The sequence below is a fragment of the Megascapheus bottae genome, chromosome 2 (genome assembly GCF_031878675.1).
Source record: "Megascapheus bottae isolate mThoBot1 chromosome 2, mThoBot2.hap1, whole genome shotgun sequence".
NCBI lineage: Eukaryota > Metazoa > Chordata > Mammalia > Rodentia > Geomyidae > Megascapheus > Megascapheus bottae.
In genome coordinates, this window is record NC_143510.1 from 32,380,389 (window position 1) to 32,404,923 (window position 24,535).

The 24,535-nt window shown below is 41.1% G+C and overlaps 1 protein-coding gene across 1 annotated transcript in view; it reads right to left on the reverse strand.

Moving 5' to 3' along the window:
- Nucleotides 1-24,535, reverse strand: part of Adamts9 (ADAM metallopeptidase with thrombospondin type 1 motif 9) — a 139,405-nt gene that overhangs the window by 63,129 nt on the left and 51,741 nt on the right. The window contains exons 16-26 of the mRNA XM_090323539.1: nt 24,321-24,416; nt 17,535-17,701; nt 17,312-17,441; nt 16,303-16,429; nt 12,121-12,331; nt 11,496-11,660; nt 9,432-9,596; nt 7,361-7,480; nt 3,729-3,833; nt 3,439-3,606; nt 1,686-1,955 (exon numbers count right to left, since the gene is read on the reverse strand). Of these exons, the coding sequence (XP_090179665.1) occupies nt 1,686-1,955; nt 3,439-3,606; nt 3,729-3,833; nt 7,361-7,480; nt 9,432-9,596; nt 11,496-11,660; nt 12,121-12,331; nt 16,303-16,429; nt 17,312-17,441; nt 17,535-17,701; nt 24,321-24,416 (1,724 nt within the window). The remainder of the gene's footprint in view (nt 1-1,685; nt 1,956-3,438; nt 3,607-3,728; nt 3,834-7,360; nt 7,481-9,431; nt 9,597-11,495; nt 11,661-12,120; nt 12,332-16,302; nt 16,430-17,311; nt 17,442-17,534; nt 17,702-24,320; nt 24,417-24,535) is intronic.

Genomic DNA, 24,535 nt, shown 5'->3' on the forward strand with positions numbered 1-24,535 from the left:
CCAGCCAGGGCAGCAAAGTTTGTGTGTTTTGTCTCTTACCAACCACTAAGAAGCCAAAAGTAGAGCTGCGGTGCAAGTAGTACAGCAGCAGAGTGCTAGCTAACCTTGATCAGAAAGCTCAGGGACAATATGAAAGCCCTAATTTCTCAAGTCCTAGGTCTAGAACACACATACTCAGCATAAGGAAAATAATGGTATTGCCTACTGTTACAAAGAGCTAACCCAATCTCCCTATTGTGGGTTCTTGTCTAAGGGAAGGATCATTCAATCTTCAAAAAAGATCTTCAGTCTTTCCCAAATATAGATTAAGAAGAACAGTAAATACAAATAACAATAAATAAGAATAATGTTTTAAAAATCTCCTCGTGCTACAATTATAATATACCTATGTGTGTCCTGAGAGGTTTTCAACCAGGAAAAACCATGAGACTCCAGGAGTTACTTCTCCTGATCACCCTTCAGTTTCTCAGACCTGAGAACTTTCATAAAGGAGAAAGGGGTAATCTGAAAGCAAGAAGCAAAATGAAGATGTGAAAAGGTTGGTGAAGGTTGGGTTGATGCAGGTGCCAGCAACAGCACACACTTGCACAAGATGTTAGACACTGCTATCTGCAGTTCACAGGCTGCACACCTAATTCACTGAAACACAGCCCTAATGGGCGACAGCTTCCTTCTGATTTGTTTTAACCTAAAAATAATTAAGTACAATTAGCAGTCCTGGAAGGAAAGTAACAGCAAACAATTAAAAAAGAAGACCCTTGAAAGATTAGCATGCTCTCTAATTACAGGGTCCATAGTTACATTATCTCTCTTGAGTTTCACTGGCTATGTCAGTATTCCACAATGCAAAAAAAAATTATTTAGTAGAATAATCTGAAACATCCACATGCACATTTGTCTGTTGCTATTAAGTATTCGTGAAGGCCTTTCTAATTTGAAGGTAGTAATAATGATCATAATCAATATAACTGGCAATATCAGTTAAGTCCTTGCTCTTGCAGAGGGTATGACACTGGATCTGTGTCATCTCCTTTAAGTTTTCAAACCAAAGGAAGCAGGAACTAATTTGTCAGATGAGGAAACTAGGTTCACAGAAGAAGAGGGGACCAAAGTAGAAGTCTTTGTATCAGACAGGGGTATCTTCCTTTAAAGCCTGTGCTCATAACATTAGGTACTTGTAACTCTTCCCTATGCACAAAGCTTACCTACGTAAGTACTTCTCCTCAGCCCTGGAAAATACCCTACTAGGACAAATTATACAGCAACTAAGCCACATCTGAAATTGTCCAGGCCTGGATAAACAGTACAAGAGAAAGTCATATTCATCAAGAAGTCTCTCTGCCCTTTTCCCTTGAGATATGACCTGTCTATTCCTCTGGGTTCAATCCTGAGGGATTTCATAAGATCCTTTTGGCATCTACCGGATCAGGTCACTGCTGAAGGCAGCTTGCAGATGCATGGGCAGGACCAGCCTCAGGCATCTTTGCTGGGACTGTAATTAACCCATCACATCCATTCAAAGTGGCCACAGATGCATGGCAATATCTCATGAAGGAAAACAAACAACAATAAAAAAAAAAAGACCCAAACACACTCCAGGGCCATTTTCGACCATTTTCCACCACTCTGCCCAAATCCCACCTCAAGTGAAAGTAAACTCCTGAAAGATTTCAAAGGATACTCACTGCTCCCCAAGGGCCCGTTCTCCACTGGTTTCCACCCAGCACATGGGCCCGGTTAGGGCTGGTGCTCCTGGGGCGATAATCCTCATTTTGGAATGGGTGCTGAGCTAAGCCACTCTCTGGGGTCCACTGAGGGCACGGTGACATGGAGCAGTCCTGATCGGTCTCGGGGATGTAATCCGGGTCACACTCGCTCTGGTCAACCACGTGGTCACTGTAGTTGACACATACCACTTGCCGAGTTGCCCTACCTTGCCCACATGTCACGGAACACTACATTGAATATTGAGAAAGGAAAAATGTCAGTCATTGGTGGCTGGGTGTATGGTTTTTGAATGCACATTTCTGCAAATGCCACAGCCATTTCCCATGTGCTCAGGACAAAAGTCTAATAGTCATCCTTGACTGGCCTCTTTTCTCCCACCCAATGTCCATTTCTTTAAGAAATCCAGTGAGCTTGGTATTCAAAATATATTCCTAGGTAGGTGCCAGTGGCTCACGCCTTAATCCCAGCAAGTCGGAAGGGCAAGATCTGAGGATTGCCATGTGAAGCCAGTCCAGGTAAAACAGTCTGTGGGATTCTTATCTCCAATGAACCACCAAAAAAGCCAAATGTGGCTCAAGTAGTAAAGTTCCAGCCTTGAGTGAAAAAGGTAAGGGTCAGCATTCAGATCCTGAGTTCAAGCCCCAATACCATCACTAAAATGTATATACACAAACATGCATGCATACACACGTGTGCGCACACACACACACACACACACACACACACTTTTGTGACTACTCTACTGGAAAGCATAACACTACTCTCTATTCTCTATGCCATTACTGCTTGACCTCTTTCCAGTACTTCTCAGAACTTGTTATATCATTTACTTTGTGTGTGTGTATGTGTGTGTGTGTGTGTGTGTGTGTGTGTACACGTGCATGGGCACATGGGCTAGTACTAGGCTAGAACTCAGGGCCTAACACTCTCCCTTAGCTCTTTTCACTAAGGCTGATGTTACCACTTGATCCACATTTCAATTTCTCGATTTTTTTTTTTGGTGGTTAATTGGTACTAAGGAATCCAGCTCCCATTTACTTCTTTATCTGTTCATTGACTGGGTCCTACATTAGAATAAACTCCATGAAGGTGTGGACTTTTATTCATTGCTCACTGCCCTTTCTCCAGTAAACTTTTATCAATATCTGATGAGTGAATACACAGATGGATAGAAAGATGAACTGATGGATGGACAGGCTCAAGGATAGACATAATCTCAAATGATCCTTACACTAAGCTTATCGAGACAAAGGTTCATATATTCATGCAAAAACCCAAAGAGCTCTTGCTAAGGAACAAAGAATGAGTTGGCCTTAAGAAACTACAGAATGCAGTAGGCACCAATACTCAAAGTCTGACAAGAAGTAGAAGAGAAGAGCCCTACCTCTTCTGGAGAGCTACAAACTGTCCGTATAATGTACAGACTCACTGAAGACTTCAACTTTCAATCAAACCCACAAGATAGGTACTGGAGCAGATTGCAAAATGGTGCATACAACTTGGTTTTGAAAGACATGTATATCTCATACACCTGACTAAAATTCCTTTGCGCATTGACCCACTGATTATATGTAAAGCAGAATAACTGAAATCACAAACTAAGTTCAATGCTGAGCTAATATTCCTTCATATCTGGGGTTCCTCCCCAGCTCTCCATACCACTCACTGTTCCCCCAATTCTGCCCAATCCCACAGAGTTCACTTGCTTACAGAGCTCCAGTCCAAAGCCTTCCACTGCCCACAGGGTGTCACGGCACATTCTTCCTTGGACACTGGTTTAGGCAACATGGCGCATGTATTCTCATCAGCCACAGAGCCATCCTCATCCCGACAACTGACGTATCTCATCCGAGTCCCTTTCCCACAGGTGGCTGAGCACTGGAGGTTGGAGTCAAACAATGCAGACATGTAACTTGAAATGGACAGCACCTACTTCCTCAGTCATGGCAGAAGTCCCCCACCTCCTTCCCTCCCCTCACTTCTCCCGCTCCACTTCTTACAGGAGTCCAAGATCCAAATCGCCACTGGGTTCTTGGCACACTGTGTGAGCTTCTCCTTGCTTCTGGGGCCAGTGGAAGAGGGTGACATGATGGTAATTCACAGTCCTGGATGGAAAGGGGGAAATACCTCATTACTTTCAGGTCTACAGCACAATCTGATGGTCATGCTGTATAAGAAGGTATGTATACACCATGCTAAGAGTTGTATGACTTCAGATTTCATTTCTACATGTCATGTGATTTCCCTCAGCCCCCAACTGCAAAACAATACATAATCTAAGACATTTAACGGGTGCTTTAACACTGGCCAGGGTCTACTTAATGATTGTGTGTGTGTGTGTGTGTGTGTGTGTGTGTGTGTGTATGCATTAATACTGGGACTTGAACTCAGGATCTGGGTACTGTCCCTTAGCTTTATCACTCATGTGCTCTACCACTTGTGTCATATCTCCACTTCTGGCTTTTTTTGGTGGCTAATTAAAGATAAGAATCTGACAGACTTTCTTGCCTATGCTGGCTTGGAATCCTGATCCTTAGATCTCAGCCTTCTGGGCAGCTAAGACTACAAGTATGAGACAATAACACCTGGCTGCTTAATGGTTTTTAAAAACTTTATTCACATGTTAATTTAACAGAAAAAAGAAGCAAAATACTGTAACACAACCCATATTATCTGGAAAAGTAACATTTAAACAAATTATTATCTCTTCATGTTTAAAAATTTTCAAGGTTAAATTCTGTTCTCACATTCAAGTTCTTCTTAATCAGAGTTTGTCACTCACAAACTTGTTTTCCCAGTTTACCTAATGATAATACCCAGGTCCCTGAAGGTCATATCTAGATAGAAAAGGTGTATACAGCATTGACCAATACCTGGAATTTCCTCTGCTAACTCTCAATCACAGAGACAAAAATCTTTGTAAAGATTCTAGCCATCTCTGTACAGGAAATATTCTCAGACTTATGGGGGGGGGGAGCCAAAGTACACACCTGCTCATAATTAGCTCAGTCTCATTGCTTGCAAATGATTATTTGATTTAATTCATATCCACCAAGAGCTGAAGAACTGGCAGGCATAGGACACAAATGCTGAGGCTGAAAATGATGGGTTCTCCCTTGCTCCAAAACCTTACATGGGGAATGTTGAGAGTCTGTGACTTGGCTTCAGATCTCTCCAATTCCTTTGCCTGTGGTCCAAGGAAAGTCACAAGAGACTTTGCAGTAAAGGAATTATTTGTCCTCTGTGAGGAGCTCATGCCTATAATCCTAAGTACTCAGGAGGCTGAGGTTTAACACCTGAAGTTCAAAGCCAGCCCAGGCAGAAAATATGTGAGACTTTTATCTCCAATGAACCATCCAAAGCCAAAAACAGAGCTGTGGCTGAAGTGGTAGATGGCTAGTCAGGAGCAAAAAGCTCAGGGATAGCAAACAGGCCTGGAGTGTATGCCCTAGCACCAGCATAAAAAGAAACAACAAAAAATTATCTACATTCAGCAACTGGAGAAGCCCTATAGTCATATGGGTATTGGAGAATAACAGAGAAATTATGTTTGGTAACAGGTCTTTACTTGGAGCTTATTTTACATGGCATGGCTAATATTTTCCAGGCATTTATCATCCAGCCATTTGGAAGACTTGTATGAAAAAATGACCACATGCTGCTCCATGAATCGATCGGTGATAATGTCATCAACTACAGGGTCACATGCATTCACTTTTTAGTGGATCTTTATCCCAAGAACCCAAGCTGAAATGAAGCAGAGAGCCATGCTCAGCATAAAGCTGTCCACTGGCCGTGTGAGTCTCACTTCAAGTGGCAGTTGTGAACACAGTCTGGGTTCAAATCCTGCCTTCACTAATTAGCAAAGGTTACCTAAAAACCTGAGTCGTCTTTTGATGTAAGTGATACCAAAATCAGGCACAAAGCATAAAAGTCTGCTTTGAGACATTTTGAGAAAAGTCTTTCTTGAGAAAAAGATGGTGTGTATGTGTACGTGTATGTCTGTATGTTATACACACATATCTGTGTTTGCATATATTTGCCCACATTATATATATGTAAATATGTTTAGTTATAGATTTTGCTGAGCTAAAGCAATAAAAATACAATTAGGTTAATGTCTGTATAGTAATTGATTTTCATAAAATATTTCCGTGATTTTTGCTGCTTTTGAACCTATTGCCAAATTGTTGATTGTAATTGCCAAATGAATGTAAACACTGATGTAAACACTTTGGTATTTTGTTTATGCTAAAAAGAATGATGACTGGGAAATGAGAAGGTGTTTGTCAGAACTTGACCCATTAACCACAGCCTTCAAAGATTTCTTTGAAGAACCAGATAAATTTTTTTGGAGGGGAGGTTGGGTCATGGGGCTTGAACTCTGGGTGTGGGCACTGTCCCTGAGCTCTTCAGCTCAAGGCTACCACCCTACCCCTGGACGCACAGCAACACTTTTCTAGTAGTTAATTGGAGATGAGAGTCTCATGGAATTTAGTGCCCAGGCTGGCTTTGAACCACAATCTTCAGATCTCAGCCTCCTGAGGAGTTAGGATTATAGGCGTGAGCCACCTTTTCCAGCTAGAACCAGATAATTTTTAAATATTAGAAAAATGTTTTTTGTTTTTGCGGTGCTATTCACAATGTCAGAGCTACAAATGCAAGATTTTTTCAGAGCTACAAATCCAAGAATCTTTCAAATTAAATCAGCATTATTAAAATTCTTTTTATCTAAGTCTAAACAACTAAGATAATGGGTGAATGATAGCTCTCATCAATTTCTAAGTGTGAATACTCACAAAGCTCATTTTCAAGCTATGAACTGCATGTCAATCAACCTTGGGAAGAGAAGGTCTGTGGTACATCATTATAAAATACATTCACCATATATAAATAACCACAAGAGTAATAGTAGCAGTAAAAATAATTACAGGGTGATCTGTTCTAAGCATTTAATATCATGTGCTTAATTATAGATTTATATTTTCAATTTTTAATAACAGCTACATTTGAACTCCATCTCATAAAGCTCTTGTAGTTTTTCATTGGCTAGAAAGAGCTAATCTAAGCTAGTTTAGATAGTCCTTTCGAACTTAGGACTTAGTGAAGTCTAAAAAGAAATCATCTGAGCCAGGCATGGTGGCTCATGCCTCTAATCCTAGCTACTAGGGAGACTGAGATCTGAGGATCACAGTTCAAAGCGAGCCTGGGCACTAAAATCCATGAGACTCATATCTCCAACTAACTACTAGAAACTCAGAAGTGGTGCTGTGGCTCCAAGGGTAGGGTTGTAGCCTTGAGCTGAAGAGCTCAGGGACAGTGCCTAGGCCCAGAGTTCAAGCCCCACGACCAACCAAAAAAAAGAAAAAAAAATAGAAATCATTTACAAAATGAATTTAAGTAAATGAAATCAGCATTGGCCTTCCAATAAAAACTGATAACCTATATAGAAAAGAGCAAAACTAAAATTAGGTTCTGAATGTCAAAAACCAGTATATCTAATTTCAACTAACCAGTTTTTCTGCCTACATCACTTTCCACTAGAAAGTTTTGGTTCTGTCTGAACCAGTGGGAAGCTTTGGTGTCTTTTAGGACCCAAAGGCAGGCACTAAGGTTAACACAGGGGACTCACCTGGGTGTCTGTAGGTCTTGTGGCAGCATTGCAGTCATTATCATCTACCACTGACATGTAAGCCCCAAGAATGCACTTCACCACCCGGCGCTGGTATCCCTGGCCACAGGTGACACTGCACTGGGGGAAGGAAGTGAGACAAGTTCAGCAAACCTCCTCTTTCCTTTCTCATTACCCCTTCCTCCATCACTTTCTATCTTATATATCTATCATAGACATCCAAAGAGGTAGGGAAAAAGTGAAAAATCCTGAATTAAACTGATACCTTATGATAAGATTATTATGGTAATACATGTAATTATTTCTGCCTCCCATTTCTGCTCTCCTATCTGTAGAATTTCAACTCCTTGACTATCATCTCGTGGAGAAAAGGAGCATGTGATCAGGGTTTCTACACCTTCCACACTGCTAAGCAGAATACATGACTGAAACAGGTACTTAGTGGAGTCCTATAATTTTGACATTTAGTTGACTGACTAAAAAAAATTTGCCAGGTGAGCTGACTCACGCCTATAATCCTAGCTACTGAGGAGGCTGAGATCTGAGGATCAAGGTTCAAGCCAGCCCAGGTATAAAAGGACCTGAGATTCTTATCTCCAATTAACCTCTAGAAAACAGGAAGCGGGGCTTGGCTCAAGGGTAGGGCTGTAGCCCAGGACAGGCAAAATAAATAAATAAATAAATTTTTTTTTAAAAAGAAAAGAAAAGATGATCTCAAATCAATTACCTACCTTTATATCTTAAACTCAGAATCAGAAGAGAGGAAGGGAAGGAGGGAGGGATGGAGAAGGAGAGAGAGAAAAAGAGAAGACTAGAGGAGAGAAACAAAATAGAGAAAGAACACCAACAGAAAGGGGGCTGGAGTATAACTCAGGGGTAGCACATGTATTTAACATGTATGAGGTCTTAGATTCACCTCCAACCCCCAAATGTATTTAAAGTACATTATGTAAAATCTCTCTTATGAACATTTATGACTTCAACCATTTAAAAAACTGATTATTTCCCTTAATTACATGATTAGTCAAAGGAAGAACAATTCTCTTATAAGACAGAATCAGAATTTAAAAAAACAACAACTAAAACCAAATAGACCTGTTAGCTTTAATAGATGTTGTATTCCAAACCTGAGGTGTGTTCTCATCTTAGTCCCTGCACGCATGCAGATGTGCCAAGAGGAAGTTGGATTGAGAAATGTGATAGACTCTTCCCTATTTATTCAGATCTGATTGGCTGTTATTGATTGCTATGAAGTGGGAAAACATGGAGAAGAGAAACTAAGGAGTAGTAACACAGCTCCTCCCTCTTTGCCACACAAGTTTGGAAATGAAGACAGAGGCTGTGAAACAGAAGTGGCTTTGGCTGGAGGGGGTGGAGGGAGAGCCATTCTGTGGGAGATTACATAAACGACAGCCGACAGATGTTTGACTTCTACTGGGAACACGGAGTACTGCTTAAATACGAGGCAGAGCCCTCTTGCTTCTATATTAGGAAGGCCTGCATTCTGAGAGTAAACACAAGTCAGAGGGAGACACTCTCTTTTGGGAATGGTTCAAGTTAAGATCAGCGAACCTTGGAAAGGATTCCTTTCAAGCCTGATCATTCTGTATCCTTTGATCTAATTAATTACGTTTGACTGCTCTGACTTATTTATGATGCGATGCGAGCTTTGGATTTATCATGGCAGGAGCCAAAATATCCCTTCCAAATTCCAATCCCGACCCTCCTGGCAAAGGCGAGGGTTTTCTGAAACAGGCCAGCAGAGGCCTGGGAAGAGATAACATCAGCCAGACACTACTTCTGTGGCGAATTTGTTTAAAGGCTTGTAGGCTGTTGAAACTATAGGGTGAAACACACATGTGGGTTTTTAGCTTGGGCAGTCGATGCCAACAGGCAAGGTTCGGGAATGCTGCAGAGCTTGACCTGTCACCCCCACCACCACTGAGGTGCTGGGCATGCCAGCACCCTCCAGCATGTTAGAGCTACCGCTGGACTCTGGAATGTCTCTCTGTCAGGCCTCTCCAGATAAGGAGGGGAAAATGCAGTTAAGAATCATATTGTTTCCAAATACCTGCCCCCAGGAACCCGCCTGCCAGGATGCACACTCTGGCTGCTGACACGCCTGCATGGAGGCAGGTTTGGGCAGGGCGTCACACATTCTGTCATTCATTCGATCTTCGCCAAACTGACACCAGACCTGGCGGTGCTTGTGTCCTTTGCCACAGGTGACCAAGCACTGGAATGAAAAGCAGAGCCAGTCAGGGTCGTCTCTGATCCTAGGGATGTGGCTACTCATCGAGGAGGATGAACAGATGGATGCTCTTCTCCCCAACACGCCCGCCTCGCAAACCACATTCCAACACTTTCCCTTCTCTCTTTTTCTGTTTCATTTTTTTTCTGTCTTTTTTTCCCCTGTATCTCATCCTCTCTATATTTCTAGTCTTTGAGCCAATTTCAAATAGAGAATCAACTGAACAGATTATCAAACTCTGAAACATCAAAAAATGAAGTCTTGATTTTCTAGCAGAGGAGGGGAGCAGGGGAATTGTGAGTCAGACCAACTTAAGATTTTAACCCCTATACCAACCATACAGCCTCTGTGGGCCACAATTTCCTCATCTGCCAGGTGAGGCTACCAGAAGTGATGACTGCAAAGGGTTGTGAAATTTAAATGGAAGGAAAAAAAACCCAGTGAAGTGCTTAGTGCAATTTTCCTTCAAAAGATGTTCATTGAAATCATTATTACTATTCGTGCTCATTTTAGAAGATTGAAGAAATAGAAAACGGACATAAAAGGAAGTATTATAATAATCCAAAATCTTAACTACCTAAGGGTTCTCATTATCAATGCTTTGTTGCTTTCTTTCTGATCTTTTTATCGAAGGAATTATGAGTCATAATGAACTTACAGTTCGATTTCCCATCTTATCAAGTATTGCTGCAGAAGTTTATTACTCAATCTGAAATGATCCTTTATTATAAACGATGTAAGTAATTTCTTTAAATTAAACTTTAATGTATTATCACCTTTCATCTTTTCTTTTTCTCAATCAAATATTTAAAGCTTAACTGGTCCTAAAGCTCTGGGCTGTCAGTGTATCCAGAAAGGAGAAACGGTCCATCATATATACTGTTACTTGTCCACTATTTCCTCAGTGCTAACAGAATCCATCAGAAATATTTGATAGTGACAAAGCACAGCTAATATTGTACTGTGGATGGGAGAAGGAGGCGACAGGAGAGTCCCTTAGCATGGAACTTCTGCTCCTCTTGAGTTCACTGTCCCTCAACAAGGAGAAAGAAAGCATCTTCTTGATAAGGATCTTATCAGGCCAAAGAGCACAGAGGCATATTAACATTGAATGTGAATACTCCACTGCAAGACCAAGAAAGAGGTTCTACCTTCTGTCTTTTGCAGTCTAGGGCCACAAGGAAGAAAGGGGTTGTCTTGTGTTTCATCAAGTAAGAGGTGAGTAAAAGCATAGATGTGGAATACTGTCAGTCTCAGTCCTTCCCCCGCCCCTTTTTTTCCAGGCCTGGGACGTGAATGCAGGACCTGAACATGTCCTTGGGTTTTCCTCGAGGCTAGTGCTCTACCACTTGAGCCACAGCACCACTTCCAGCTTTTTCTATGTATGTCGTACCAAAGAATCGAACCCAGATCTTCATGCAATCAAAGCAAACACTCTACCACTAGCCAAACTCTCAGCCCCTCAGCCCTTTATCTTTAGCTCTGTTTTCCTCCAGCAACTACATGTGCTAAATCAGGTGAACATTCACTGAGGTCTGATTGTCTTACTTCAAATACACAGAAGTGGGACACAGCATATAGTACTGTAGTAGAAACTAGGATGCCCTTAAGATGAATAAACCCCCAATGTTCATTCAGGAGCTTAGTTATGGCTCAAAAAATAGGGAAGGTAAGGAACAGCCTCCAAGTCCCCAGTGATCAAGCAAATCCCACAGTGACTCTGAGGTTACCAGTGAAATAATCACTTCCAGTACTGTCATCACAGTGTATGTTGAGAGCTTCTTTAAGGGAAATCAGAACGTGCCGGAAGCCTATCCTTCAACAGGACGGATGAGACCCAGCATTAGGGGTTCTGGGTTGATTTAAGTGACCCTTCCCTCTCACCTCTGACCACTCTCCTAATTTCCACTGGGGACATGGGAACTCGTTGCACCTCTGCGTGGTGACTTTCTCCTGATGTGTGCATTTGCTGTCATCCAAGACATCATTTCGAGTGTTGACACAAATAGCTCTTCTTCTCTGGCTTCCACCATCACAGCTCTTAGAACACTATGTGGACAAAAAAAAAAATTAAGAAAAACTTCTGCTGAGTTTCTTGTCAAGCAGGGCCAAGATACTGGCTGTGCTGTTTCTTCTGACCCTAAACAAACCATCAACTCTGGTCAACTTTCTACACATTTTTCATTTTGGAGAAATCTTCTCATGTAATCTATTCATTAGGTTCATGTCAATATTAACTTATTGGCATAAGAAAAGAACACTGGAAATGGCCTGTAGGGGATAGGAAAGTGACTAGTTGTTTATTTTACCACTCCCAATTTTCCATATGCCATACCCATGTCAGACATTATAAGTCAATCAAGGAATTCTTTCCTACCAAGTTTGAATGAGGCCAAGCATCATAAATCAATCATGGCTTTCTTTGCTATGCAGCTTAAATGAGGTTTCTTAATACAATTCTGGGAAGAACTACCATGAACTCATCACACTTACTTCAGAACCAACTTACTTCAGTCCAAGCAGAATAGCGCCAGCCACCTGTGTTACACTCTCCTGAGCATTTTTCCCGGCTGCTTGGTTTGGGTTGATTACTGCAAAAATGATCATCAACCTTCTCAGTCTTTCCATCTATCCTACTGTATTTAGCGCAGTAGATGTCTAAAGTGCGATAACCCAAACCACACTGGGAACTGCATTCACTCCTGCTGGCAACATGCCACCTGTCAATAAATAATGAGGAGAATTTAACACACACACACACACACACACACACACACACACACACACACACACGGAATTTATCCAACTTGTGAAACAGTAGAGTTCCCTTTCCTCTTAATTGAAACAGCAAGAAGCCCAAAGCCACAAAGTTACTAAAAGTTAGAGAATATTCATGTATTTTTCAAGCCTTCTAATTTATATGGATGTGCCAGAATGGTTGTCAGTGTTCCTAACTTTATGAAGATTCTGTCTTGATATAGTTAATCTGAAATTTAAGCAACCAAAAAGGCAGGGGATGGAGGATCCAACAGAGGGGGAAAAAAGCAATTTTATTTTTTAAAAGTTCAATTGACAGAGGAACAAATAATTGGAACTGTTTTTGTAAACTATTTTTTTTTTGTTATGGGGCTTAAATTAAAGGCCTGGGCATTGTCCCTGAGCATTTTTGCTCAAGGCTAATTCCCTGGCCTCTGAGCCACAATGCCACTTCCTGCTTTCTGGTGGCTAATTGGAGATAAGAGTGTCAGGGACTTTCCTGCCTGGGATGGTTTTGAAACTGGATCCTCAGATCTTAGCCTCCAGAGTGGCTAGGATTACAGGTGTGAGATACCAGCACCTGGCTTATACTTGTGAATTCCCAGTGGGTTAAGTGCTATATTCATTATTATCAAAGATTGCAGATTCCTTGAAGACATAGCCATGTTCTTTAAAACTTCATTATATGTTTTTTAAAATTAAATGACTGAATTATAGGTTAACCTTAAAATTAAATCTATATATCATTGTCATCTTTATATTCCTGGTATTTATAAGAAAACTTCCTGGGCACATAGGAAATATTCAGTAACCACTGATGAACTGTGCTAGCGGTACCAGTATTGCTTAAAGTCTTTAAAAAATGTTCAAATTGAACAGCAAAGTCTAAACAAAGTGAACCCAAAGTATATTTTACTGATTAGATTTACAAACATAAGAGAGATAATTTCCCTATGATCTGCATCTGACTTGATTCTTGATTGTGAATTCTCTTCTGCTGAGAAATTGGGCAGCTCTCCAATTTCAAGTATTCTAAAGAGTTCTTCTGTATACAATTCTAAAACAAAAGAGGAGTACACACTACATGTGTGTCATGGAATTTCTCACTAATGTCCTAAAGTGGGTCAAAGTTGGCCACTAGCAAGATAAGTGGGCCAGAAAGATTTTTTTTTTCCATCAAAGTGACACAGCCCTGGGTGGATTTTGTTCTAAGATGGGACATGTTAAATGAGGGTCTATAAGCGCAGGCTTTTATCTCATCCTGTCACTGAGGTGTAGGGGCACACTCTCACTTCCTACATGAAGTGTGGCAAAAATGTAGATCAATTCAACAGAGGCATCTGGAATGTCCATCTACACTTTGGCTCTTGGCTAGACTTTCATTGCCTCCACCACCATTTCCTTGTGGAAAGGTTATTTTCCATCCGGGATAAAAGGGGCAGGCATCCTGCCTCCACAAGAAAACACACGAGCAGCTTGGGCTGCAAAAGTCATTTCCCTGACTTTCCCACAATTCCCCAGAACCTGAGTAGAGACCCTTGAGGAGTGTGTAGGAAGGTCATGAACCTGCCTTTGAATGCTTCTTAAAATGTGATCCTAGGTCTTTTTTGCTAGACAGTCCACTTCAGGGTTTTGAGGCTATTCATTTCATTTCATGGGAAATAAAGTACTAGAATGTTTAATGATTATAGCCTAGACAAACATCTCAATATATTAATAAGAGGAAATTTTTCACATTGGAAGAAAATCTCTACAGAATGGGATTTGTGACTGTTGTTCCTCTTCATGACAGATGAAGAATGGAAACAGCTTCCTTCTGGGGGTTAATAAGTCCATGGGTTCTAGAGGCAGATGACTCAGACTGCACTAGCTAGATGCAAGACTTAAGCAAGTTGAGAAACTTGTCTGAGCTTTTGTTTCCTTCATTTGTAAAACAGTAATAATAACTAAGCCATGGTGGTGTTTGAGAAATGAATGGAGCTTTCATTAGTACTAATAGGATAATGTAAGTTCATATGTAAGACCATAAGACAATATAAAATCTATCCCATTAGCATGGGGATACTAATAGAAGAATATATAGCTATTAAAAACATAAATTAGAATGTTAATGACTATTACAACTTTCAGAGTGATGGGAACTGCATAAAAAGTGAATCTGAAATTGCAACCTTTCTCAGTTTATTAAGGCTGGATCTCACGGTATCTATTTATAAATTCAGGTCTTTTCCCCCACCAAACTTTAGTGATTCATTCAATTCAATACAATTTTTTTCTTTGTGTCAGTCATGGTCTTCAACTCAGGCCTGAGAGCTGTCCTTGAGCTGCTTTTTCTCAGGGCTGACACTCTACCATTTGAGCTACAGTTTCACTTGTAGATTTTTATAGGGTTAATTAGAAGTAAGGTTCTCATGGACTTTCCTACCTGAACTGGCTTCAAACTGTGATCCTCATATCTCAGCCTTCTGAATAGCTTATAGGAGCTAGCCACTGACACCTGGCCTGTTCAGCAGTTTCTTAACAAATATATGTATTATGTGAGTGAGTGAGTGTGTGTGTGTGTGTGTGTGTGTGTGTGTGTGTGTGTGTGTGTGTACACATGGTCTTATATGAATGCTACCTAAAACAAGAATATTGCCCAGTGTATTTATGTTTATTTGGTTACTGTTGTTTATTTGCTCTTGCTTTATACAATGACTTCTGTCCATGCTATTTGGCAAGTTAATAAACAAGCAGATCAGTAACAACAGATAAGAGTGGTAAGGTAGAATGATCAAGGTTTTGAAGCAAGAAACACAGATAGAACTAGAAGAAATATGGCATGCATACTATCACTATCACTCTAATTCCCCTGGCAGACATCACTAATTGATGGCCACACTTCTTCTTCTCTCAAAACCTCAACAGGGACTTACAAAGTCTATATTCCAGCACTACAGTAAGCCAATACAACTTGACAGAATTGGCAAGGTAATTTAGAAATGTTAGCATGCTGAAGTATTTATTTACTTGGGTACTTATGAATGGAAAGACTTAGTACATTCACATACCATTCTAGGCTAATAATCTCTCACCTAAAAAAAAATTAGATAAAGCAACCACTCACCTGAATTTACCTGGCATGTAAATTACCCAGGCAACCCTCAGGCTGTTAAACACTTGAACAGGACACAATCAAGCTTGAGGGCAAATGGGAAGGGTTTAGAATTTCCCACTTGCTCTTTCATTTCCTGCCTCAGATTTCATAACTGATTAAATACAGAATTAGATTTCTTTGTTTCCCCAAATCCTCTACTCTTAATTTAGTGTCTTAAGAGCTTTCCTGGTGGTAAACCCTTTGCATTGATGGAGAACCTTTTGGTTCTACAGATGGATAAAGTTTCTCTTTGTATTGTTGGCTTTCAACCTGCTAAGTGACTGACTTTTCTTTTTCTTTTTTTTTTTTTTTTGGTATATCATGGGGGCTTGAACTCTGGGCCTGGGTGCTGTCTCTGAGCTCTTCAGCTCAAGGATACCACCCTACTCCTGGGCCATAGCCCCACTTCCCATTTTCTAGTAATTAGAGATGAGTCTCACATGCCTGGGCTGGCTTTGAACTGAGATCCTCAGACCTCAGCTTCCCGAGTAGTTAGGATTAAAGACATGAGCCACTGCGCCCAGCTCTGAGTGACTTTTAAGGATCATATGAGAATGTTTTCTGGCAAATGCCAGACTCTGTTAAACTATTTTTAACTCTTAGGAGAATCAGAAATATTGAGTTACAGGTCTTGGTTAAAGGGGTTCCAGAGGTATAGAGAATTAGCTGAAAGTTATTTCATGGAAATGCCAGAAGAGTAACAAAAGTTCAGCTGCCTTCTTTCTGGTCTATGTAAATCCTTCCCATCAATATCTCTCAGCTCAGAACTAAAGACCAGGGGGAAAACCGAGGCCCCACCTCAAGTCGCAGTCTGTGGCACAGGCTTCCGTGACGGGTCCTGGCTGGGACAGCCGATCACATCTTTGATCAGAAACAGTTAGCTGATCAGATTCCCTGGTACAAACGGGTCTTCGTCTCCGCTCCCCTAAGCAGAGGAAAGAGAATTAGGCAAAGAAAATAACCCATTATTTAGTGAAAGATTTTGCGAACATTTTCTGTTTAAAAAGGCTAGATGGCAAATGTGTTGTTCCATTTTGTGGGCCATGGGATTTCTGTTGGGCTTCTTTTACAAGACAAAAACAGATGCACATTGACAATACATAAACAAATTGGTGTGGCTGTGTTCCAATAAAACTTTGTGGATTAAAAGAAGGTGGTAGGCTGGATTTAGCCCTGTGGCTGTAATTTGATGACCCTAATTTAATAAAAGGAAACAAAATAAATAACATATAATATGAGTATTAAAACCACATCTCTGGAAAGTTAACTTGGCACAGGTTTTTTGGCTTGGCTTCACACACAGTGTGCAAACCTCTTAGAAGGAAGAAGCCTAACATAACCCAAGTCTTCAATAATTTAACTTTGCAGCCCCAAACTGCCCGAAAGTTCAAAAGAAAGAAGATTTGAGGACACATATACATAGAAAAGTTCGTAAACTGCATTCATGTATGTGTGTATGTAGGCGTGTGTGTGTGTGTGTGTGTGTGTGTGTGTGTGTGTATGTGGTAGGGGGAATATGTATTGCCAGTAGTAGGGTTTGAACTTAGGGCTTTGTACTTGCTAAGCAGGTGCTCTACCAGTTCAGATATGCCCTAACACTTTTTTTGCTTCTCTTATTTCTCAAATACAGTCTCACTTTTTGCCCAGGCTGACCTTAATTCACAATCCTCCTCATCTTAACCTCCTAAGTAGCTAGAATTTCAGGCATAGATTATTGCGCCTGGCTAAGCAGCTCTTTTTCTTTTTTCTCTTTCTTGACTTAAAAAATGTCTTCAAATCCAACTAAACTAGAACTCCAAGCAGATACCTTGGCAGGGTTTGCTACAAGCTTGCCAGGGCCCGTGACTGTTCCAGTAAAACTGCTGAGGCTTGTCACCAATTGGAATATTGAAAGAATAGCGCACATCAGGGTTGAATAACTTTCCCACGGACAAAACCTATATGTGTGGACAAAATGGAGAGAAATAGTTGAGGGTCAGTGGATCCAAAGGAATGACAAAGGCCTTACGAACTTGTGGCTGAGTGTTTACCTGAAGCAGAAGCTCCTGGTCGATGCGGTCTGTGGAGTTGATTCTTTCCACAACATTGTCGGAGCCGCTGTACTCAATCACGGCATTGCCAACACGGATTTCCCTTTTGGACATCGTGACCACAAAATCACCATTTAGCAAGAATTCGCCTTTACTGCTTGATAAAGCTGTAGATGAGAAAAGAGAACTCGATGACCTCCTGTGACTAGCTGTGTGAAATAGAAAGTCATGATTTGATAGAGGTGCAGAAGACAGGCAGCTTCTGCGCCGGCCGGACACGCCTGTATTCACATTCATTGGGCTTATCACACGGTCTCTGTGTGACCTTGAACAATCGTTTTCCTACTCAGTCTCTAGTTCTTACCCTGCAGCATGAAGCTAAAAACACATATCCTTCTATGATATCTGACAATGGGATAAAAGACACAGATCCTAGCCAGCCTGAGGGCTTATAATAACATGGTTACAAGATTATAAACGGAGGTCAAATATTATGATTAGAAAATACTGTGACTCAAAAATATTATGACCTGCCAATGAACTGGATACTTATACAAACTGATTCCCCTATATATGTATATACATATAGATACATATCTGACATCAGTTGAGACTACTAAGCCTTCATTAAGTCTTCTTTGTTTGGCAAATGTTAAAATCTTAAAATATATGGTCAATATGATGCTCAGATGTCACCTGTCCAGTGAAATCTTCAGCGGAGACATCCTAAAATGGCCTCAGATCCCTCCCCACAGATACTTCTTCCTACTCTAGTTGAGGAGGGATGGCTGCAAGATCACCAGGATATTTAAAATATTTTTAAAAAATGGCATTGACTTTCAAGGCCAGATCAAAAGCACTGTGGTTCTGTTTCCCTCTTCTTTGAATCTGACCTTGGGAAAGGCCAGCTGGTGGCTTGGAAATATCAGGGAAGGCCTGAACCCTTTCTACCTGCAACCTTGACAAAAGCATCTAGAAATGGATTCTCCAACCTGCCAAGCCTTCAGATGACAGAGCAGCCCTGACTGCATGCACAACTATAACCACACTACAAAATTCCCAGTTATCAGCTACCCAGGAACTGCTACCAAATGCCTGGCATGAGAAGCTGGGAGAGAATATTGTACATAGTTCCAAGGCATCTCGTGGTGTCCTTTTTGGCTTTACTTTGTGGTTTTGGTGTTCGGTTTTTTTTGCACGAGCTTTGCATTTGTTAGGTAAGAATTCTGCTACCTGACCTAAACTACTAGTCCTGTCTTTTGGCTGTGTATGTGTGTGGTTTAGAGGTTTGAACTCAGGGTCTCACTTGCCAGGCAGCTTTCTACCACTTGAGCCATACCCACAGCTCTCTTTCCTGGGTCTAGCCTTAGACCTGAATCCTCTTGATGTCAGCTTTCTACAGAGGTGACATCATTTGGCTTATTTTCTGAGATCAGGTCATGCTAATTTTTTTTTTTTTTTTGCCTGTCCGGATTCAAACTTGAGGCCTGTTGATCTCGGCTTCTTGAGTAGCTACCTGGGATTATAGGCACAAGTTACTACAATGAGCCTTTTTGCCTTTCTTTTGGTTTTTCATACAGGACTCCATGCTTTTGTCCTGGTGGGCCTCTGATGGCAAACCTCCTACTTTCCCCTTTCAAAATACCTGAGATTACAGATGTGGGCCATAGCACCTGGAATGCTTTTGCATGAAGTTTCAGACAGCAATCCTCCCACTTCCCTTTCCAATATACCTGGGATTACAGGTATATAGTACAACGCCCAGCTCTATATCTTACACTAACCTTGTCCCACAGGTAAAAGCTTAATACATGTACCAAAATCTTCCTTCTGAAAACTGTGAATGACTCCCACTGCCAACTGAGATTCATATTCCCATCCCTTCACCCACTGTAAATTTTCTCCCTGGACCCACAAGGACAAGGATGCTGGTATGCTGTATTCACCACTACAGCTCTTGTTTTAAACAGCCACAGGAAGAATTTCAGGAGAATGAATCGACTCTTACTCGTGCCAAAGATGGAAAGAGTCAATGAAGCTGAAATGAGATATTGGAAAACTGCTTGAGTCAAGTGACAGATTCCTGTCCAAATGAGGGTTTGATCAGATTGACTGACAGAGTTCAATGCATTATGCAATCTACCATAGCAAAGCCCACAGAACAAAGAGGCCAACCGTGGCTGCCCAGAGCAAGGACAGGAATGAAGCCATATCATCAGAGAGAACAACACTGCAGTCCTGAAAAATGTATGAAGTTCTGGATATCTGGATGTCTAATTATAGCACAGGGATTAATTTCTAAAAGGATAAACTTTACACACACACACACACACACACACACACACACACACACACACACACACGAGGGAGAAGGTAGTGTATTCTACCACAACACAAAAAGGCGTGATTTAGAGATGCTTGACTTCTCAAACTAAGTGGCTTCTAAGCATGGCATCTGTCTCCAGAACGGTGAACCATGAACATTTTCTAAGAAGTCAACAAATGCTTGTTAAAGAAATGAATTAATTTGTGCATTCTTCCCTTTGTATACAATTAGAAGCCAAGTGTGTCTACAGATTGAAAAAAAAATGGAAAAGGTGGGTTTTGTCAGCCCTCTAGTTTTTTATAAAAAGGTTTAAAAGTTCACTTTTGCTAACCCAAGAATGATCCCAGCTCTATGAAGGTGTCCAGATATTAAAAGAAGGAGTGGCTGAATGTGACAGTACTGACAAGCAGTGCGCCCACAGCCAAGGTAAACCCCTAACAAGCTTCTTCACCTGTGCTCCTGCGGTGTGAGCCCCACCAGCCATGCAAGATGCAGGCCCTTGCAGCAGGTCACTGACTGGGGGCCAGGTTGTTTCTGTGGTACTTCAGGCACCCAAAATCTGCTCCCTAAAATAGGTCACTTACATGGTGATGGCATGATGGGCCATCAACAAAAATCACCCGATTCTTTCTTTCAAGTGAAGTCTCATGCTAGCACTCCAACAGATGCCCCATGCAAAAGGGGGAGGTAGTGACCTGTCACATGCCAGTTGTGGAAGTTCAGCAATAATCCTGTTCTAATCACAAAGAGCTGTGGTCCCCTCTAGGTTATTCCCAGGGGTCTTTTCCCTTGTCTCCAGGCCTCTCTCATGTTTATGCTGACTTGCTAGTATTTCGCCCTACACTTCTTATCTATCCTAGTTAATGGGAACTAAAGAATGGGATACAGGCTCACATCAAGAAAGCCTCCTCTTACAATAGCTCTGATACATGGCTTATCCCCAGATATCCGTGAAGTCAGAGATGAAGGAGAATTCCTGCTTTATCTTGCACTGAATCGATTCCTGACTTCCCTCTGCCACAATTAATCAAGGGCCAAGTGTCTTGGAGAAAAAAATAAGTATCACAGAAATGCCTCCAATTTCTCCTAAAGAGATAGGAACATGGCAATAGCAGTATACAACGAGTCTCTATGAAAGGACGAGCTGTGACAGGGAAACTTTTCTGCTTCGGTACCTTGTGAAACAAATCGCTTCCTGCAAATAAGAGTCTCCTGCTCAACCTCCCGCTAATGCGATTAGGGGAGGTAATTTCCTGGGTTGCTTTCCCTCCCATTGCACCCATCAGATCTGGGTTATTACAAAAGCCCTCTCTCTTGGAAACTGCTACCCCATCAAAACACACAGGGAGAGTATGACTCCACTGACCTTTATACAACCATCAAGGATGAGGATGACGGTTGCTTAGCAACCAAACCACAGTGACTGAACTCACAAAAGTGAGTGTGGGCTGTAAGGCCTCCTCAGGACTCCATTGTCCCCTGCTATAAGCCAAGAGTAAACACTCACATACTCTAGACTTAATGGCATTGAATTCTTCCTAACTTGTTAAATGACTGTGAGGTTCAAAAGCTGAGGTGTCAACTGGCCATCCTCAATGAAGGGTGACTTGCAATCAACGCTTGCATTTATGTACTGGGACTTGAACTCAGTGCTTCCTACTCTCTCTTTGCTTTTACACTTAAGGCAAGTGCTTTACCACATGAGTACTTCTGGCCCTCTGGTAACTGGGCAGAAGAGTCTCATGGTTTTGTCTGCCGGGGCTGGTTTTGAACCTCAATTCCTGAGTAGGGAGGATTACAGGAGAGAACCACCAGCATTCAGAAATGTTTGCATTCTTTTTATTTCCTTCCAGAGAGACTTTCTAAAGCATGTGACTTTCTCATAATAGTCCATTACAGAGCCAGGACTGATTCAGGCTGTCTGTCCTAGGGCCAGATCTGTAATTTTGTTGTCATTCTTTACAAAGAGATTAAGAAATGTCCAATGAAGAATAGGTGAATTTAGGTACTTGACATGTACTGATGAAGTTGAACTAAATTAAGGCCACTACTTGGACAGAAATCATTTTATCAAGAAGAAGAATAGAAGAGAATCCTTCTCCCTTTTGAGAGCAGAAAGGAACAATTCAAAGTGACTTTCAGCTCTCCAGAAGCTAATTAATAGAGGAGGCAGTGAGCATAGCTACTCGATTCAATTAGCAAGTGGTTATAGTGAGGGCACACAGACTAAGCACTCATATTAATAACCAAGAGCCTGGAGAGAAACACTTGATCCAGTCTGCACAGTTATGGAAATAGACGTGTGGGATTCTTCTCAAAATAATTTGACAAGAGTCCTTGAGAACTTTGTGAACTCTGACTTCAATTCCTTCTCTTGCTGAAGATTGAACCCAGGGCTTTGCACGTTCTAAACACATGACTCACTAAGTCCCAGCCCCAACCCTGTTACTTTTCTTATAAAGTTGCCATTTAAGTGAGTATTTGGGGTATCAAAAAGATGAGGCTAACCCAGGCGTGGTGGCTCATGCCTGTAATCCTAGCTACTTAGGAGCTGAGATGGGAAGATTGCAGTTCAAAGCCAGCCCAGACACTACAAAAGCCCATGTGACTCTTATCTCTAATTAATCAACAGAAAATGGGAAGTGGGGCTGTGGCTCAAGGGTAGAGTGGTACCGCCCTACCTTTGAGCTGAAAAGCTCAGGGACAGCACCCAGGCCCAGAGTTTAAGCCCCATGAAACAATCCCATCCCATCCCCCCCCCCCAAAAAAAAAAAGATGATGCTGTTTTCTTTCTTCTGGTTAACTAAATTAGAAATCTGTGGCCTTGGAATGAAGAAATGAATCTTCATCTCCAAGGAGTTTCCATTTTCGATTAAGTACACAGTGGATACTCACTTAGTAATGCAATGGCTGTTCAATTAATTCAGCAATTGCTGACTTTGTCTTATCCTGGGCAGGCTTGTAGTAGGAGCCAAAGATGCTACATGGCTACAAAATTAAATTCTAGAGACTAATCACGTAGATAAATAAGCAGCTCATCTTCCCGTGATAGCCAGTGACAGCTCCAGTCTTCCTAGTGCTCAGTTCACAGCCCAGGAGTTTTTTGTTTTATTGGGATAATGTAAAGAGGGGTTACAGTTACATTCATCAGGTAGTAGGTGCATTACTTCTCACACAATGCTACTCCTTCTCATGTTTTTGTCCCCGTTTCCTGGCCTTCTTGTATTCCAAGAAGAGAGGGTTTTCCATTAAATCTGGGTTCATTGTTCTTAAAAAAACTATTGTGCCTCAAGCAATGCTATAACATATTAAATGAGTGAATAAATGGATGAATGATGATCCACAGCAGAAAATAATATAATATGAGCATGCATAACTACTTATGGTTAGCAGGGTCACTGTTCATTAATGCATGAGTTCATGCAGATATTTCAAAGTACAGATGTAAGCTCTCATTTGATTCAAAAATGCTCATTAACTAGCTCAGCTTGTCCAATGCTTGGATTAAACCTCTCCAGAAGCTGCATTCTGATGGATACAATTCCTGCCTCGATGTTATTGTAAAACAGAAAGTACATTAGTTTCTTAATAAATTTTAAAAAATGCCCAGCAGATTGTCCTGATTTTTTCTGAATCCAAGTAGAAGCCATAGCTAGGCCATGAAGTACCTATCTGTCCAGAGTAACCAGTCACATCTTGTTCAATCATTCCATTATTGCCTATGTCCTTCTTTTAAAGAGTGAAAAAGTGGATTTAATGATCACTTAAGGCAATTTAGGATGAATAAATTGAAGTGGGACTGGGCTGGGAAAACTGTTAAAAATCTTGGGTGAGTTATGATTCCATATAAGGAACAGATACAAACTCATTATGTTGTTAAATATAAGGAACAGACATAAATTAATCCCAGAGAGAAGAATGAAGAATATGTTAAGATTTTTTTTCTTTTTAATTGGCTGTTCCAGCAATCACCTGAGGGAAAGAAATGTATGCCATTATAGAATTTTAGGACTGACTGACCAGGCATGATAAAATATTGAATAGGCTTACTGGGGATTTGCTACCAGTTACAACCGATAACATAAAATTTAAATCAACTAATGCGCCTAATAACACATTTGCAAATCACCCACAGGACAGGTTCTTTAGAGAGATTCAATGAGAGTTATGATTTCTTGCTAAATTTAGAGGGTAAGTACTTTCACCATGTGACTTGTATTTTGTATTGAGTTTGAAAGGGGAACAACCCCTGCTATTAAATATGACAATCACTTAACCCTTAGTCCATATTCTGGAAGTGAGTGAATAAAAGCAAAACAATAATGAATTACAAGATCCACTTCTTTCATGAAAAGAAATTCACTATTTTCAGGAAGGAAGGAAGGAGAGAGCAAGCAGGCATCCATGACTCCAGGAAGAAACCCCAAATTCCTGCAAATGGCGGGGACATGACATCTCACCTAAATAGTTGTCATCTTCAGATTTCCCTGAGAAACTGTGCTGTCGCACATCGATACTCGTAGCACCAGCAGGGATTCGAACCACAGTGTTGTAACCTAGAAAGAATGCAGCAGTAATTGAGTATTCGATTTAATAGATCACTTTATCCAAGAACGGGATAAAAAGGGGCAAAAAGGACACATGATTTTCACTATTTAGGGCCTTACAGTCAGAT